Raw genomic sequence first — 18,765 nt, forward strand, 5'->3', positions numbered from 1 at the left:
TTCGGATAAGACTCGGCCCGAAAACGCATAAAGTTTGGATCTTTAAGCTTAAAACGTTTAAAACTAGATCTAGGGTCTATTTTAAACGAGCCGTTCATAACCATGAGTTCGTTAAGTCCCTTTTAATCTTCAAGTTTGCAACTTTGCGATTTATCTAGACCCGATCTATCATCCTACCAATTTCATATAAATCCGTTTATGAAAAGTAAGTCTTTTTAACAAAAACGTACCTTTGAGGTTTTTGTATGAAATCACTCGAGATGCTCAAAACCATATCAAACGAACTCCGATTTGAGTGATTCAAGCGGCCACGGAACCTTCTCGTCCCGATATACAAACCCATCAGCTCACCTTCGCCGGAAACCGCCGCTACAGTCGCCGGAACAGCTGAACAGTCGCCGGAATCTTCATTTTTGAGCTGCTGTGGTTTTACTGATAAAAACCGGACTTCACGACCTCTGATCGAAGATCTTTTCGGTGGAAAACTTCATTTATATTACAGGAATACTCGGTTAAAATTTGAGACCGATCCGACGGCTAGATCTCCGAAAATCTTTGTGTCTTTGTGGGTGTTTTTCTCAAAAACGGGAATTGGGTTAAGTGTGTGTTTTGATGGTGTAGGCTATGGTGTGGAGATGTATGAAAATGGAAAGGATTAGGGTTTTAAGGGGTATTTATACTCCCTTAAGCCCATGGACCTTAGGCCCATCTTTCCTTTTTGTTCCATAATTAATTCCATCTAATTAGCCTACTTATCTTTCCATCTTTATTAATTTATTTCTCTACTAACTTAAGTAAACTTTTCCATCTTAATTAAATAATGTATTAATTATTTATTCTTATAAATTTTGGGATGTTACAAATAAACAAAGAAAGATGCAAACTGTTCCTATGAGAATAAACAGTTAAACCATAGCATATAAACAATCAATCAAACCATAAAGAAAGGGCTAAACCGTTGCCATGCGAATGGGCATTGGATACCAAAAAATGAGATGCCGGTAAGCTCGATGCCAGATGAACTGGACGATGGCACTACGACGGTCGTATGATCATACTATAATGCGAATATGTTGGACCTCTCCGAAATGTATTCAAATAAAGCAAGTAAGCAAATAGCAAGTTAGACATAAACTGATATACTCACAAGGATTAAACAGTTGCGGTTTTGAATATTAGATTATAGATAAATGCTATAAACACGCATATGTGCCCAAAAGGATTTAAAATAAGTAAAAAAGGGGAGTGATTACATACCTGATCGGATGAACGAAATATAATGATGATGTGAGAGATGAACCGTTCGGGATATACTGTTAAGGATTCCTAGTTAATATAATATTAAATTAATTATAAGAGTTATAATATGATATGATGAATTAAGATTTCGATGTGATTAGTTGGGTTTAGTAGAATGTTTATTAATTGATCGATGGATTTCTATAATAATTATTAGTGCAAAGATTAATATTGTTGTTTCACATTTATTAAATAAAGTCATTATTCTTAATATTTATAGAATTACCCTTGTTTACTTTATAAAAAAAATTATACATGTAATCAAATTTATAAACTAATAATTTGGATAACTATATTTGATATAAAATATACTTATAATTATCCGAATAAATAAAATACTAATGTATAAATAAGTGGATAATAATAATAAAAATAATGCGTAATTATTTAGTATAATAGGTAGTAATATATAAATAAATATTTTGTTTAAATCCTTTCAGGAAAATCTATTTAATAAATTTATTAAATATAATATAAATATGAGAAAGTTTATAAAGACGTTCAACGACGAGAAACGTGAATTAAAGTGTCGGGTTTTAAATAAAAAGAATATGGTTTACTATTATAAAAATATACTTATAATACATACATGTTAGATATATATAAATATATATGTATATATATATATATATACAGAAACAAAAGGTTTTAACGTGATTTGACAAAAACAATAAACTCCAAGATGTCGGTTTAATAAAATAATGTTTATCTTATATTAAATATTAATAACACTTTATAAAAAAATCATTAATATGTTTACAACAACAAACAAGAAATTAAAATGCAAAAAGGGGCTAGCCGGGACTCGAATCCGCGCCAGTGGCCGGCTCAGCAAGGAGAACGCACACCCCTAGGCAACTGGGCTAGGGAATTAGTTGGTAAAACACAGACGCGAATAAGCTTATGAACCCAAGATTATCAATCGATTAATCTGTTCCTTGATCGATCGATTAACATTAGGGCTATTGTATATCATCAAAGGAAGATCAAAACCATAACACCAATTGCCTATTACGCTGCTTATGCGGGGATTAATTTGATCCAATAGCGCCGGCTAGAGCTTTATCAAGAACACGATACAAACGGCAATTACAATACAATTAGATAAGGGGGTATTGAAGGCGATGGTTTGAGGATACGAACTGCAAGTGTAATTGTGTTTTAACGAACTTTTACATGCGTAATCAAAATTGGGTTATGACAGCTTGGTTAAAAATAGGAATACGTATCAACAAAATCACAATTCTTAATTAAATTAGTCGGTGAACTCGTTTAGGCAAGGGGAGTTAAACCCATAGAAATTTCTAAATTAAACGCGTAGATTTAGGCTCAAGCAATTAAACGGGTACGGGTTAGGGTTTGGATACCGGTTTGGTAATGGGTTAAAGGGTTTGGAAGATGGGTTATTGATAATAATATAATATACATATATAATTTTCACAAATTTGTAAATTGGTCCCTAAACTTTAAGGATGGAAGCAATATTAGTTAAACCTATGAGTTAGGGTGGAAAATGAATATGAATCAAAGTTATTTTGGATAAATAATTAATAATAATAAATTATTATTAACTCATAAACGAAATGTTTTAACGATAAAATTTTCCGAATATAAGACAGGTCGGGTAAACGGATAAAAGTATTACACGGATAAACCGAGTTGTTACAGCAATGGTAGTAGTAGTGGTCATGGTAACTTTTGAAATTGACATAATAATCATTTTATCTAATCAATGAACCGTTTACGAAAAGGAAAAGGTAGGTTAGAGCTAACCATGTAATTGTAAACGTTAGGAACGAAATCCAAAATTAAACTACACTACAATCAGCATCCATGTAAATTACTCACTTTTGTATTAAGAAAATTACATGGTAATCAAATAAAAAAAAGAGAAAATTATGATTTGTGTCCATGTGCTATATGGGCGAGGGCACAATGTATGTCCCATTCTTAAATTGAGTATTTTATGCCCCTAAACTTTTTAGACGAGTTTTTATATGCCACTCCGTTTGTTGACTGCCATTTGACTCATTGACGGCAAGGGCATTGTAACATCTCAAAGATATTCCATTTAAGTTTGGGCCAATTATGTAAATTCTCAAATATAACGGACTGAAAAATGAAAATTCTGGGTTCTAGACCCATTCCGTTACACGAAAAGTATTCAACAAAATCAAGAAAAGGACGGGTGTTACTTATCGCAATGCCCACGTTAAGTAACCGGGTACGCGTGTCCAACCACTTGGCGACACGTGTCGCAATCATACTAAGTCCCAAAGCCCTGCTAACGTCCAACCGTGTGTATTATCGAAACCCTGCCGACGAGTTGCTGTTGTTTTCTAATTACTATTAGTCTCGAGTGATTGTTTAAGGTAGGGGGTTACGTTTAAGTTATTTCAATATATATTTATTATAGCTTAGACCTAGTCGAGGTTATGGTCTTAAACCTTGAAAGATCACTATGTTTAAAATAAGAATTTTCAAAATAAATGACGTTCCTTCTATGAGAACTAATGTTAGCAAAGCTATGTATTTTGACGGGCATGTAGTGACTGGAATGGGGAAATAACTAGTAGTGAGTTTCTTGCCTAAGGAAAGTAATTCGTACAAATCTCAATCAACTGCGGGACCAGTTTACTTTCTTGGAGAATCTTACAAACATGTTAGAACCTATTAGGCCTAAGCATGCTATATCAAACGTCACATAAATACAAAGTATGTTTTTACAAACAACTGAAATTCTATCAAGGTTGAACCAAACTTGAGGTCTGCAGCTTGATCAAGAAACACAATCCGAGTATTCATACAAACCTATTTTACTATAGGTTAACATCATACAGACATGAAAGGTTTTCAAACATCACCAAACTGACAACCACATGTGAATACGTTAAACCTTTTACAGACAGATTTACTCTTGTAGTGAACAGGTTCATCATCATCATCATCATCATCATCATCCTCAGTATATCCCACCAATAGAAAAACTATGGTAGGGTTTGAGGAGGGTAAGATATAGACAGCCTTACCTCTAACCTTTAGGAATAGAGAGGCTGCTTCCGGTGAAACCCCCGGCTCGATAGTAGTTTTGTGTCAAGCCTTGGACATAAGGCACATAACACTCAACCATCGGGACTCCGCCGCTTGGTGCATGTACCCTTGTCTTTTGGCTATCAACGCCACCACATGAAACCTGATTAACCTTCTGCCACTTTTAACGTTATTTTCACGAAATTAGTAAAATAACGTCAAAATTAGTGTAATTTCACTTTTTCCCACACGAGGGTTCACACATCTATGCATTATATGCGCGCACCGCAAGCATGGAGATTGTAGTGAACAGGTTGTTTATTACAAATATTACAAAGAGTCAGATAAGCATTTGCATGAGATTACATGATCTTTAAAATCATTATAATACAAAACATAAAATAAAAGCAACTCAGACTGAATACACTAGTGTCTGGATCCAGACATAACTGACCAAGCATGCATAAAAATAAAGTTAGTCATAACCATCTCTCAAATGGGCAACAACTCCCGGAGAACTCTTGAATTGTGTGTGTAGGGCAGTGGTATAAACCTCGAGAATGACTAGCATTCCTGCTGAGATTGTAGAATTAAACTATATTTGTATTTGACGACTGTTATAGAAAGTTTTTAGAGTCAGTTATCGTTTCACCAGCTTGTCGCTGATGTATTTTTTCCCAACCATTGAAAGTATTTGGATGGAGGTAGCCATAAGCAAAGATTAGAGTCATGGTGATAGATGATCGCGTTACAAGATGGCTCAATTTTGAATATATAATCCTTGTAATAATTTATAAACAATGTTGTGTAACCAAATACTCAGGTATTTAATTCCCGAGTAAGTTTTCAATGTAAATTAATATTTTATAAAGTCTTCCGCTAAAATAAACCCGCAACTCCGATATATTTACAAAATAGGTACCAACCGGGTGTCACACTCCTAGGCCCTAAGTCGGGGTGTGACATGCATAATAGTCTTTTTACACACAAGCTTTGTTATACATTTCCCTACCCTAATTAAGACCAAAACCTAGGCCAAAAACGGGTCTTCGTCTTCTTCTACTATTTGTATCCCCATAATTTGGAACTTAATTCTTCAATTGATCATTAATTCAAGCTCGTTTAGTGGTTTAGAAGTCACATGGAGGCCGGTTCACACATCATAAGGCTTGAAAGTGTTGATCCCGATGATCTATACAGTGAGTGATCAATGGTTATGTTTTCACCAGAATTTTTATATATTAGTGTTATTGATTGATTAATGGTACTTACAGGTGATAGTAACACAATGTTTACCATAAAATTGTTCCATGGAGGTGAGCTCATTAATCGTCCGGAAGTAAGTTACAAGGGAGGTAAAATAAGCTTCATTGACTATGTCGAGGTTGATAAATTTTGTAAAGAGTTGTTGAATGTAGTTTTTTGTAAGTTACAATATGGTTGTGGTCAAGTTAGTTACTTTCATTACAAAGAAGTGTGTTTGTTTGAATTTGGGACTTAAGTTTTTTAATGAAGCTTACCAGTTTGGATACGTATGTGATGTTGTTAAAGGTGGTCATAACATTGTTCAAATGTATGTAGAATATGGGCAAAGCCAAGTGATACAAAATGCAGGATTTGCTAGTGATTTTAGCATGCCTGCTGGTGAAATCGTTCCATACAAAGAAGCTGGTCAAACTGAGGGTGAAAAAGAATTGTGTGGTTGTGATGGTGGAGAAGGTGGTGAAGAAGATAAGATAGATATGATGGATCAGATGGTAGTGATTCAGATCCTTATTATACAACAGAATTTGAGATGTAGCAATTGTGGAAATTATGGTCACAACATCAGAAGTTGCAAACATGCACCTAATAGAGGGGGGACTAGTTCCCAATCGTAAAGTAGGTCTTCATAAAAAGCACCCTAACCAAGTCAATCCTAAGGAGGTTAACATGGTTAGTTGTTAAGGTTATGGGAGTGGATAATTTTATCACTTTGTTTTGTGGTTTGTGCTAGACAATCTCAGACAGTTGTGGTTTGTATGACATTTTAATAACTTGTGGTGTGTTGGGAATCTTTGATGCTATGAAGTTTTGATGTTTGACAATTTAAGTGGTAAGTTAATTGTGTATTTGTGTTATGTTGTTTTAGTTTTGCATTTTATATGTCTTGGACTTTGAGTCTATGTTATGCACTTTCGTGGTTTGACAATCAAGATAACCCATATCATCAGAATCAACCAAAGAGTTGTATTAAACAACCTAATTCCAAGTCAAACATTACAATACAAATCAAGTAAAACACTACTACAAATCAACTTCACAACTACTTTCAATGACAATCATCATTTGAACAATCAGAGTCCCAATCGTACTTGCCTTCATATAGATCATGAAAACAATCTTCCTCCGGCTCCATTGTATAATCATAAGAAGCTTTCAAAACCTCAGGGTCATAATCATTACCCAGCTTCATTTCATATTCTTGATTTGGTCTGAAGAGTTCTTCTTGTTGCACTAAATAGGCCAGCAGTTCATGTTCTTCCAATTAACCCGTTTCCTTGTCAACATTAACAACTTGTTCTTGCAATTGACCCGCTTTTTACCAACATGCTTTTCCACCTTCCCTGCATCCTTCTTAACCTCAACAAGTTCATCATGGTTGTAACATGACTATTAATGTGCACAACAAATCATGTAAATATTTCAACCCAATGTAATATCGAGGGTTTGGGGGTAAAAATTTTATTTCAGCACATCCTTAACGAGTCAAATGACGGTTAAAACAGACAGCGTGGCACATGAAAACCCACCTGAAAAATTCGAGGGCACAGATCACTCAATTTAAAAATGGAACCTGCATTGTACCCGGCCCATATAGCACGAGAGCACACATCATAATTTAATGTAGAAAAAACAAAGTAAATAAAAATAAGAATACACAGTTGGGGGTAGAGGTGCACAAAAAACCCGTACCCGGAACCGGACTCGAAGAAAAATACCCGGAACCGGTTTTTTTATACCCGCGTATTCTATACCCGAAATCGGAATCGACCCGACCCGTAGGGTATGGATAGGGTATGCATTTTGAGGTCAATACCCGTACCCGGAACCGTACCCGATTTATACATGTAAATACCCGGACCCGGTCATACCCTATACCCGATACCCGATACCAATTTTCTAATACCCGAAATAATACATGAGTATTTATAGTATATTTTTATGTTTACTTCACAACTTTTATGTTTAAGTTTTTGTAGAATGTATATTCCTAAGTAAATAATTTGTAATTAAGTGGATTTATAGTTTTTGTAATATAGTTTAACTATTTTTATACATTAATAAGCAAATTTAAATTTTAAACAAATTAAAAATGTATAAAAAAAATTATAAATCAAAACTGGGTATTAATACCCGGTCGTACCCGGACACATACCCGGTTTCAATACCCGAATCCGATCATACCCTACTCGGGTACATAGGGTTGAGTTTTTCTCCTCAATACCCTACCCAAACCCTACCCAATTTCTCTCAATACCCGATCATATCCAAAACTGGTCTATACCGAACCCGGGTATTAGAAAAAACCGGATTTATGCACCTCTAGTTGAGGGCAGGGCATTGGTTATCTAATAATAATAATAATAATAATAATAATAATATTTATATTTGAAGGTAGCCTAGTTGTAGGAGAGTGAGTCCAAATGCGACAATCAAACATCAAAGAGCCACTCGCCATCAGCCCCTTGTGACCCTTTGACACTCTCGAAAAGCTCGTCAATCATATCATTCCATCTTATATATAATATACCACCTGCTAGATTCACCTTTTCTTCATTAATCTCACAGTGGTTTTTGTTTAGGATCATGGCTGCTGCTGCTGCACATTTGGGCGTCGCATATCAAGTAAGATTCACCTTATTCAAGTTCCGTTTCTTCATCAAGTTTCCACCTTTTAACTTTAACTGTGATTGATTGATTGATTGATTGATTGGAATTGAATTTCTAGGGCTCCGTCAATACCCCTGATTCATCACTTCTCAAGGTTTCATTTCATCTTCTTTTAATACAAAACTGTTTTCATTTTGTTACTAATAAGTTAGTTACTTAATTGGATCATAACATATTAAATCTAATAATTCCACACAGTTACCTAATGTTTTTGCCAACTTTATTCTACTTTCTTCCTTTTTTAGGTAAAAAAAAACCTAACCCGACTCTCGAAATATCTGGAACGGGTATTCGGGTATGGATTAGGAGTATATACATGTTTACCCAAATCATATACCCGAAATTTTTAATTTTCGCTTCACTCTTATCTAAGCCGTCTTTCGTTCTAGTAGATTCATTATATTGAATACTGTGAAGTATAAACTTATTGTTTGGAATTTACATCATCTTACAGTTGTCATATTTTAAATATTTCCACATTATTATGGTGATACTCAGATGATGTATCTATTTTTGCATATTCTAGTTTGTTTTAGTTGTTGTAAACATAAATTTATATAAAATTATAACGGTAAGGTAAAAATATACTTGAAATTTTCCAACATATATTATTAACAAACCAACATGTATACCGTATACCTGATGGGTGATTACCAAACAACTATAATAACTAACCACCAAATTTGCGTTTTTAGATTTCATTATAATTTTTATGTTGTTGCAGACCCAAAAGATCGGCTTTTGTGATAAACAATGGGCATGTTTCTCACCACTGGAGCTAAAACCAAAGACTTCACAGTCAAGATTCCAAGCAGTAGTTTCTATGTCAGTGCCACAAAGTGTGAAGGCAGCTAAAGTTACAGTTTCACCCTTACATCTTGAAGATGCAAAAGAGCCTCCGCTAAACACGTACAAGCCAAAGGAACCGTATACTGCAACCATTGTCTCTGTTGAAAGGCTTGTGGGCCCAAAAGCTCCCGGAGAGACTTGTCATATTGTAATTGATCATGGTGGCAATGTTCCATATTGGGAGGGACAAAGTTACGGTGTTATTCCACCTGTAAGTCAAACGTTACCTTCTTCTTTCAGAATGTTGTACCTTTTGTTTTGTTAAAATATATAATACTGAAAGCTTAATGAAATTAAAAGGCCAACTCTAATTCATGCTTTTGCAATGGCAAATATCATAACAAAAAAACCCAACATATTTTATCTTTTTTCTTGTTTAAGTTCCTTAACAATTTTTGCACATAAAAAACCAACATACCTTTTGTTTTATTCATCATAAAAGTTCCTTAACGTGTTATTTGAAAAATAAAATGATGATGATAATAATAATAATAATAATTCTATTATTATGATTGGTTGAAATCATGAAAACATCATTTGCCAAATTACATTATAACTAGTGGAAATTAGTTGCACTCTGCGGCGGGAATTACAATTCCGGTTCGGTTGTGAGTACAATATATGTTGAAACAAATAAGCATGTTAAACGGTATCGAACATTATATTTAGCAAGTCAAAAACAAAAAATGAAAAGTATTTAAGAGTTATATTAAAGTAAATTAAAGTATATAGAAGTTCATCTCAATTCTTTCCTCACGTAGTATTAATAAGGTAAAAGAATTCACAATTTTGTTCAAATTTAACATGTGGAGGGACTCAATGTCTAAAAAAATGACAAGGGACTTTTACGAGAGTAAAAATAGAAAGCATGTTGGTTTTTTATAGTATTTTCCCTAGTTGAATATTTAGTTTACTCTAAAAAATCATTTTGATTCTTGTGAAATTAGGGAGAAAACCCAAAGAAACCTGGGGCCTCACACAATGTCCGGCTTTATTCAATAGCCTCGACACGGTACGGTGACTCGTTTGATGGAAAAACAGCTAGCTTATGTGTTAGAAGAGCTGTTTATTATGACCCGGAGACAGGAAAAGAAGATCCATCTAAGAATGGTGTATGCAGTAACTTCCTCTGTAACTCAAAGCCTGGGGACAAAGTTAAGATAACAGGTACTCTTTGATCCTTACAATGGTTGAATTTTCAGTCTGTTCTATGTTGTCTAGAGTTGGGTATTTTGACCTGTTTTAAAGGCAAACTGATCGGTTTGGTTATATTGAATTGTTGATCTCTAACTGATCAATCAGGTCAAGTATATAAAAACATTAGCAGAAATGAAACAGTTTGGAAACTAACCATAGTGTATCTTAATGTATAGTATCTCCTAAGTTAGTTTATATTAAATATTCAATAATTATTGAAGTAATATTAGCTTTTGTAATTGTGCTAGACAGTAGACACCGTCATTCATAAACAAAGTTCAAAAAGATTTAGACAAAAAAGTGTTCCCAGACTGTACCATGATTACTCATTTTCAGGGATGTAAACAAGTCGACCGAGCCGAGTTAAGTGCAAACTCGACTATGCTCATTTCAAACTCTATTTCTAAAGCTCGGGATCGGCTCATAAGTAGTTAGTCAAGCTCAAGCTTGGCTCGTTTATTATTTATTAATTAAGTTATCTACATTTATAATTATTTTTATGTGTGTGTGTGTGTGTATATATATTAATAATAAATGTTATATATAACATAATATATATTAGTTATCTTATTTTTATTTTCTATATAACTCATAGTCTCGTTTAGGTTCGCTAGCCAGCTCGAGCTCAATCAATGAAACCCGGGCTTGCTTATTAATCAAACTTGTTTTTAGGCTCGAGCCTTTTTAAGTTCTGATCAATTCAACCTTTTAGCAAGCCGATCTCAAGTAGCTCACGAGACGTGGCTTGTTTACACCTCATTGTGAGTTTGTGACCCAAGTTTTTGAAATGTTACCCAAGCTGCCCTTTTTTGCCACCTTTGATGCTACTCTTCCTTGTGTGTCATGTTTAACCAATGACCATATTTACTCGTTTAATACAATCAAGGTTGACTTAAATGCTTTCATTTCCAGTGTTGGTTTTAAGGATGTTGAAACATGAATTAAAATTGTTGGCAGGCCCATCTGGAAAGATTATGCTTTTGCCTGAAGAAGACCCAAAGGCTACCCACATCATGATTGCAACAGGAACAGGTGTCGCACCATACAGAGGCTACCTTCGCAGGATGTTTATGGAATCTGTACCCACTTATAAATTCAATGGCCTTGCTTGGTTGTTTTTGGGGGTGGCCAACAGTGACAGTCTTCTGTATGATGAAGAGTTCAGCAAGTATCTTGCAGACTACCCTGATAACTTCAGATACGACCGAGCTCTTAGCCGAGAGCAAAAGAACAAGAATGGAGGGAAGATGTATGTGCAGGATAAGATAGAGGAATACAGCGATGAGATATTTAAGTTGTTGGATGAAGGCGCTCATATTTATTTCTGTGGACTTAAAGGGATGATGCCGGGGATTCAAGAGACGTTAAAGAGGGTTGCGGTCGAAAGAGGGGAGAGTTGGGATGAGAAACTGGCACAGCTCAAGAAGAACAAGCAGTGGCATGTGGAAGTTTATTGATACAACAGGTCTAGATGGTTGTGGTATCATTTGTTACCTGTATTTGTTTGAATATTTGAGAAACTTGTAGCATCATTTGAATAGGTCCTGCATGAGATCTATTTCACTGAACAAAATAAATATGCAATAATCGTCATGGCTTGATTTCCTTCGGATTCGGTTTATTTTTATGTTTTCTAAAACGTGTTAAGCGAGGCATAAGGCATTTGTACAATATTTCTGATAGGCTTTTATCATCACATACCCACAGTTTGTATATACATAAGGTTTATATGATTATTAACTGAAATGAAACTATCGAACAGGACATAGATATGAGATTGTATGGTGTTGTTTTACAACCAATAATACTAGATTTTTGGTTTTACACCACGGATGACGAATTTCTAAAAACCGATGTCGGCTCAGGGAGCTAAGTAGTTTGGGCAAGTATTGAACATGGTGTGCCACATAAAGGCTCTTGAAAGCTCTAGTTATGGGTTGGTAAATGTTGAAGAAACATCACCATTTCCACCAAATCAAACTTTATCTGACAACTGGATTTCATTATTTGATTTAAACATGGGATGAATAGTAATTTCATTGTTTCCATAAAGTACACACATTTACCGGTTAAAAGAAAGTCGGTAAATATATACACAACAACATCATCATCATCATCATCATCGTACTCAGTATATCCCACCAATAGCAAAGCTATGGTAGGGTCTGAGGAGGGTAAGATGTAGACAACCTTACCTCTACCCCATGGGGATAGAGAGGCTGCTTCCGGTGAGACCCCCGGCTCTATACTAGTTTTGCATCAAGCCTTGGACATAAGGCACATAGCACTCAATCATCGGGACGTTGGCTGATTGGTGCATGTACCCTTGTCTTTTGGCTATCAACGCCACCACATGATGTCTGATTAACCTTCCATCACTTTTAACGTTATTTTCACGAGATTAGTAAAATAACGTCAAAATTAGTGCAATTTTACTTTTGCCCACCTGAGGGTTCACACATATATACATTATATGCGCGCACCGCAAGCAGGGCACGATATACACAACAACAACAGACAAAGCATCTCATTAGTAAGGTATGAGTCAAGTGATGGATAAATTCTGCACCGGATGAAGTAAAAAAAAATGCTATGATTGGTGTAAAAAAGTGTAGAAGAATCTTGCACAATTGGTAAATGGTATTTCATTGATAAAGATCAATTGAATGCCATGTAGACATTAAATTTGACTTTTTTTTTTGTTCCAATAATATGTAAATGTAAATAACTTTTATATATAGAGTAAAACAGAGTATTCTATATCTTTTAACTTAAGAAATATTTAACGTGTATTGCACTAAATGCTAATTGCTAAATGGTATGTTACAACAGTGCGACATGCTAATTGCTAATTGCTTAAGAAATACATGACCACCATTTTTTCACAATCCAACCTTTAAATAAAACTAATTTTACTCTCTTCAACCTATCAAACCCGACCCAATTTTTCCCTCTTATTCATAAACTATCCTATATTAAAATGATTGTTTTTAATATTCGAATGTTACAAAAAAAAAGAAAGAAAAACTAAACAAGATTGTGATTTTATATTAAACCAAACACTTAAATTTATTTCGAACCTAATAATTTATTTACAAGTTTTTTAAAACAAAAAAATTAAGAAAAAATCTTACGAACTTCTATTAAAAAATACATATTCTTGAAAGTACTTTGTTTTAATAAAATTTAGATTAAAATGCTCGTAATGTAAGTCATTTAACAAATCAATTTCAATATCAAATTAAATGTTGGGAACAAAAATGGATAAGAAAGTATATTGATCACCCCTTGTATGGACGTGGATAAATACATTTTTCAATTTGCATGCAACATAAACCTAGGTAGGTTGTGTGAAAAAAAAAAATTTTTTTTTTTATAATTCTTAATAGTGGCAATACCAAGTCATCAATAAAGATTCTTATACAAAATGTGTAGAGGTTAAAGGAGTATTTGGGTGAGCTTTTAAAACTTGCTTATTTGTTTATTAAAAAGCAAAATATGTTTTACAAAACTCCTTAAAAACATCAAAATGAAGGTTTTTCAAAAAAACAAATAAGGAAATCTGAGTTATATTAATAGGGGGTGAGTCCAAAATAGAATTAGTTTTTTTTTTTTTGAAAATTGACTTTCATAAAAAACAAACACAACCAACGACTATCACCAAGACGGAGAAAGACGCTGAAATCCAAAAACCAAAAACAACAATCACGTTACATCAAATAAACACCATCTTTTCCAATCCACTACCCCTATCTTAGATCTATTTTTGTACCAAAGAAAACCCAAAGATTTTATATCCGCAACCATTTCTACCACCTTAGTGTTCTTGCCCGAAAAAATCTTTTCATTCCTAGCCCGCCAAATCCTCCAACAAGTAATGATGACAATTCCATGAATAATCAATCTCTTGTTCCCCGTCGCACCACAAACCTTATGCACTTCCACCAAATCATTGACATGAAAAACAAAAGATCTAGGGATGTTGCACCATGACCCAATCGCATTCCAAACGGCCATAGAATTGAAACACCCGGTTAACAAGTGCTCGAGCGATTCCTCATTACTCTCACATAAAGCGCAACTATGATTATCACAATACAAATGACGTCTAGCTAAAGCCTGCTTGGTTGGAAGACTATCTAGAACGGCCCTCCTTTGTTGGATGAGTGGAAGTGGATAGATGAGATGAGGTATTTGACTTTTGTCCTCAACGAAACATGGGTTGTCCAACAAAGGAAGGCCCACCAAAATCAATCAATCAATTATCCAGACACAGAGCTACACCTGAATTTAATTTCATTGAACAAACGGTGTCTGATTTATTATTAGCAGATACATACATACATACATTTGATCCATTATCCATCTATGTAAATAATAATAATAATTGCAGCACCAAATCTTCACATCACGCATTTCAACACCACCTCTGCCTCTAGGTATATATGTTGTATCTTACTGATCTCCTAACAACTTCATTATCTATCTGCTCATTTCATTCTGTTTGCTGCAATCAGTCTTACTTGATTGATCTTTTAATAGAATAATAATAATAATTTAATTTTTACTTGATTTTTTAAAATAACTAAAGTAATTATTGTTACTCTATAGTTTTTGAAATGCAGTAATTATTATTACTTTATTTTTGTTGTGTAAATACTCTTATTCGAAACTGTAGAGCAATAATAATTACTCTGGTTATGTGCATCATTAGTAGGGTATTTTCATCTGTACCTGATCCCACCGTATATAAAGACACGCAGACAAAACTTATTAATCGGATTGGATTAGTAAATATACTTTTTAAAATACTTCAAAGATCTTGACCAATATTGACTGCTTTTGACCGGTTACGATTTTAGGGGCGATTGGTTGAAATAGCATTGGCAGCTCAGCTATTAGCAATTAATCGCTGCGTAGAACCGATTTTTACAACACTGATTAGACTTATACAGATTGTTGATTTGTTGCATGTATGTGATACTGATACAGGTATGCCTATTATTATCTGTCTCTGAACTGAACTGGATGTGGAGTTTTCGTTGACACGTATTCATGTTGCCAAAGGGGTAGTTAACCTATATATTGTGTAAAGTCTACCATGCTTCTCAGAGGTATCTTCATTTAACTTAATTCTATCTGTTTAGAAACCATTAAATAAAGTCTGATTTAAAATTACTATCTAATTGCAGCTTCATTATGCCTTCACATTTTCCTCTTCACTATCCAGTGCCAAGTTCCGTAAATGTAGTTGCCACATCTCAACTATTTAACCTTCCTAGTTCCGGAATCTTCCAGCCTATAAACATATCACCTTCAGTTTTACCAAATTACCCCGATCTCGGGAAGACGTTGCCACCAATGTACCCTTCATTTCCAAAGACATACAAACCGTTCTTAACGGGTAGATGCCCGTTTAATTTCTCTTCCATTTCAAACATCATCGACAAAACCGCATCCGACTGTACTTCACTTCTAGCATCGTTTGTAGGAAATGTAATATGTTGCCCACAACTCGCCAGCTCACTTCACATATTTCAGGGACATTTTGGTAAAAACTCTGATAGTTTAGTTCTACAAAACACCACCGTGGCTGACGATTGTTTCAGTGATCTTGTGGAGGTTTTAGCCAGCAAAGGTGCAAACAGCTCGGTCCCATTAATGTGCTCGTTTAAATCATCAAATTTAACTGGGGGTTTGTGTCCCATAAAGGATGTAAATACTTTTGAGAAAATGGTAAACACGAGTAAGCTATTGGATGCTTGTAGTGTTATTGATCCGCTTAAAGAATGCTGCAGATCGGTTTGTCAACCCGCAATTATGGAGGCTGCGTTTAAGATTTCTTCATCACAGTTGGTAGTTAACACGAATATGGACACGGGTTTAGGTTTATCTACTCATGTTGATGTGTTAAACGATTGCAAAGGCGTTGTGTATTCATGGATTTCAAGGAAACTTCCATCAGAGGATGCAGATTCTTCTTTTAGAATACTATCTGCTTGTAAAGTTAACAAAGGTACAATTATACGTGATATTTGGTTCTTATAATCCGGAAAACAAACTTGCAATATTGTAAAAAAAAACTGGGGCCATTTGTGCAGTTTTCTCTTCTTTAGATGATTACATGATCTTGTTTAGAATTCATAATTTGGAATGTAGTTTGCCCGTTAGAGTTAAAGGATCCAGTTGAAGTGATAAAAGCGTGTCGGAATGTGAGCAACGATCCTTCGTGTTGTAATTCACTGAATTTGTACATTGCGGGAATTCAAAGACAAATGTTGATTACAAACAAGCAAGCAATAATTTGTGCATCGTTTTTGGGGTCTATGTTACGGAAAGGCGGAGTATTAACAAACGTTTATGAGCTTTGTGATGTTGACTTGAAAGATTTTAGCCTCCAAGGTAATATTATTTCATGGAAGTGGCAAAAGATAATTTCTTGGTGCAGGTCAAAATGGGTTGGGTGAGGGTCCACCTGCAAACAATTTTTAAACTTTATTTTAGCTATATCAATAATTTGTTATCTTGCATTTATCTGATCTTTTTTTTTCTGTACGCAACTATGCTTATTTGGATTTTGGACTCAAGTAGCTTATGGAGAAGAAGGTGACCTCCCTTCCGTTTCTTATTTAATTTGTTTTACCTTTACACAGACTAGCGTGTTGTAAGATGTTATTATAATTTGATAAATAGAAAGAATATGTATTGATGTACGATTTGATGCAGGGTGTCTACTTAGAAGCTTGCCGGCAGATGTGGTGTATGATAATTCAAGTGGGTTCAGCTTCACATGTGATTTAAGTGACAATATTGCTGCACCGTGGCCTTCATCATCATCTATGGAATCCTTCTCTCTTTGTGCTCCTGGTACTATCCACTAAATAAGCCACACATAAATAGTGTTCCAAATATTGATAACATATATGGAGAGGCCTTCATTTCAGAACCAATATTATGCTGAGAGCTGCAAGGACGTTTTTAACACTTGTACTGATAACGTTTTGTCTAAGTGCATATACACTACATGCGCATGTGTACATTGTCATACTTTTTTAAAAAAATAAATCAGGAGAGGAGAGAAAGAAAATAAATGGGAGAGAGAACTAAACCATTTCTTTCGATTTTTCCCTTTCAGTGAAGCACTATGTGCATGTGCTTTTGCGATTCTCGTGGTTCTAACATAATTTGACAATAAAATGGATGCTCTATATAATTTTAAAAATGGTTTTTCAGTTAGTGATTTGAAGATGTCTCATGTCTATTCGTATTCTAATGTCTATCACCATTTTTTGGCAGAGATGTCATTGCCTGCGCTACCAACTTCAGCGACTATATATTCTGGTGCGTTTTTTTTTCCTAATAAATAAGTACTTTTTATTTTAAATTTCTTTTACTGCTGAAGTGTCTTTTTGGCAACCTAAAGATCACTAGTTCCTTTGAAAAAGCAGTATAATTTTCCTCACAGGTGGTATTTCAGCATATATAATTAAAGAACAATATTTTTAATGCAAGCTTAATGTATATATTACATTTCATTAATTGGTTATACTATAATTCTAATTTTACAAAAAACGTAAATCGTGTGGATCAAGCTAGGGGGTAAATAAGTAAATATGAAAGTAAAATATTTTGCCAAAAGTGGAGGCAATGCAATTTATACATGAATAGAATGGAAAAAAAAAGAAGAAAAATATGGATTGAAATATATGTTTATAATAGTCTAAAGTGAATACTAATGTTGATTTGCAGGCTGCAAATGGTTTCTTTTGGAACTCTTCATAATCGTCGCATTGCTTTTTGTAATTCCTTTGAATGATTAGTTGTAGAGGAGGTAAGAGAGTTTGAGTTAGGGAGCAGTGGCAGAGTAGATATGTATTTTTTTGAGTGAGTTTATTCATGCATATATAGTGTCCATTTGTTATTTGATTTTTGTTGTGGACCAAATGGCTTTTATGTTTTGATATGTAGATCTCCCTTGTAAAGAATGTTGATATCATAATCTGAGTTGAAGTTTCTTCGTCTCTTGATACTTGGTTGACACTTGAGGTATATTGTCTATTATTTTGTTATATGTATTTTCTTAAAAAAAATGTATTATTTGGGGATTTTAGAAGCAATTATTTAGTAATTGAAATACTATGTATTAGAAAATGATAGTTGCAAAATTATGCTATAAATGCTGGCATAGAATTAGTGCTGCATCAGTTGTTCTCTCCCCACATCATCGTAAACAGCCCAAATGAACATCCTAATCATCCACAACATGCTCACACTAGCTGCGGTGCGCCACCCTGTGGCTGAGGTGAACAGCCTGTCCAGGGAATGCGATATGGTGTTGGCAATATTCAAAATCTTCCAACGGCTATATTTTATAATATTTTTTATTATAAAACACTATATATGCAACGATAAAATATCATATTTACCCATTTCTCAAAATTGCATCTTACTGGTGTG

The 18,765-nt window shown here is 34.4% G+C and overlaps 1 protein-coding gene and 1 pseudogene across 2 annotated transcripts; both read left to right on the plus strand.

Moving 5' to 3' along the window:
• Positions 1-8,331: 8,331 nt before the first annotated feature.
• LOC143613210 (ferredoxin--NADP reductase, root isozyme, chloroplastic) lies at positions 8,332-11,915 on the plus strand. The gene is made up of 4 exons (XM_077086984.1): positions 8,332-8,356; positions 8,987-9,322; positions 10,059-10,278; positions 11,266-11,915. Exons 2-4 carry the CDS (start codon positions 9,086-9,088, stop codon positions 11,763-11,765), a joined length of 957 nt encoding a protein of 318 aa, XP_076943099.1. The 5' UTR covers positions 8,332-8,356; positions 8,987-9,085; the 3' UTR covers positions 11,766-11,915.
• Positions 11,916-15,409: 3,494 nt separating this feature from the next.
• Positions 15,410-18,213, plus strand: LOC143613213 (putative GPI-anchored protein At1g61900; annotated as a pseudogene). Its single transcript, XR_013150072.1, has 7 exons — positions 15,410-15,422; positions 15,501-16,324; positions 16,468-16,710; positions 16,897-16,914; positions 17,035-17,175; positions 17,605-17,649; positions 18,058-18,213. The product of XR_013150072.1 is annotated as a putative GPI-anchored protein At1g61900 (transcript).
• Positions 18,214-18,765: the final 552 nt, after the last annotated feature.

The sequence above is a fragment of the Bidens hawaiensis genome, unplaced genomic scaffold (assembly GCF_021521415.1).
Source record: "Bidens hawaiensis isolate Kalapana, Puna unplaced genomic scaffold, B.hawaiensis_p1.1 tig00036823_1, whole genome shotgun sequence".
Lineage (NCBI taxonomy): Eukaryota > Viridiplantae > Streptophyta > Magnoliopsida > Asterales > Asteraceae > Bidens > Bidens hawaiensis.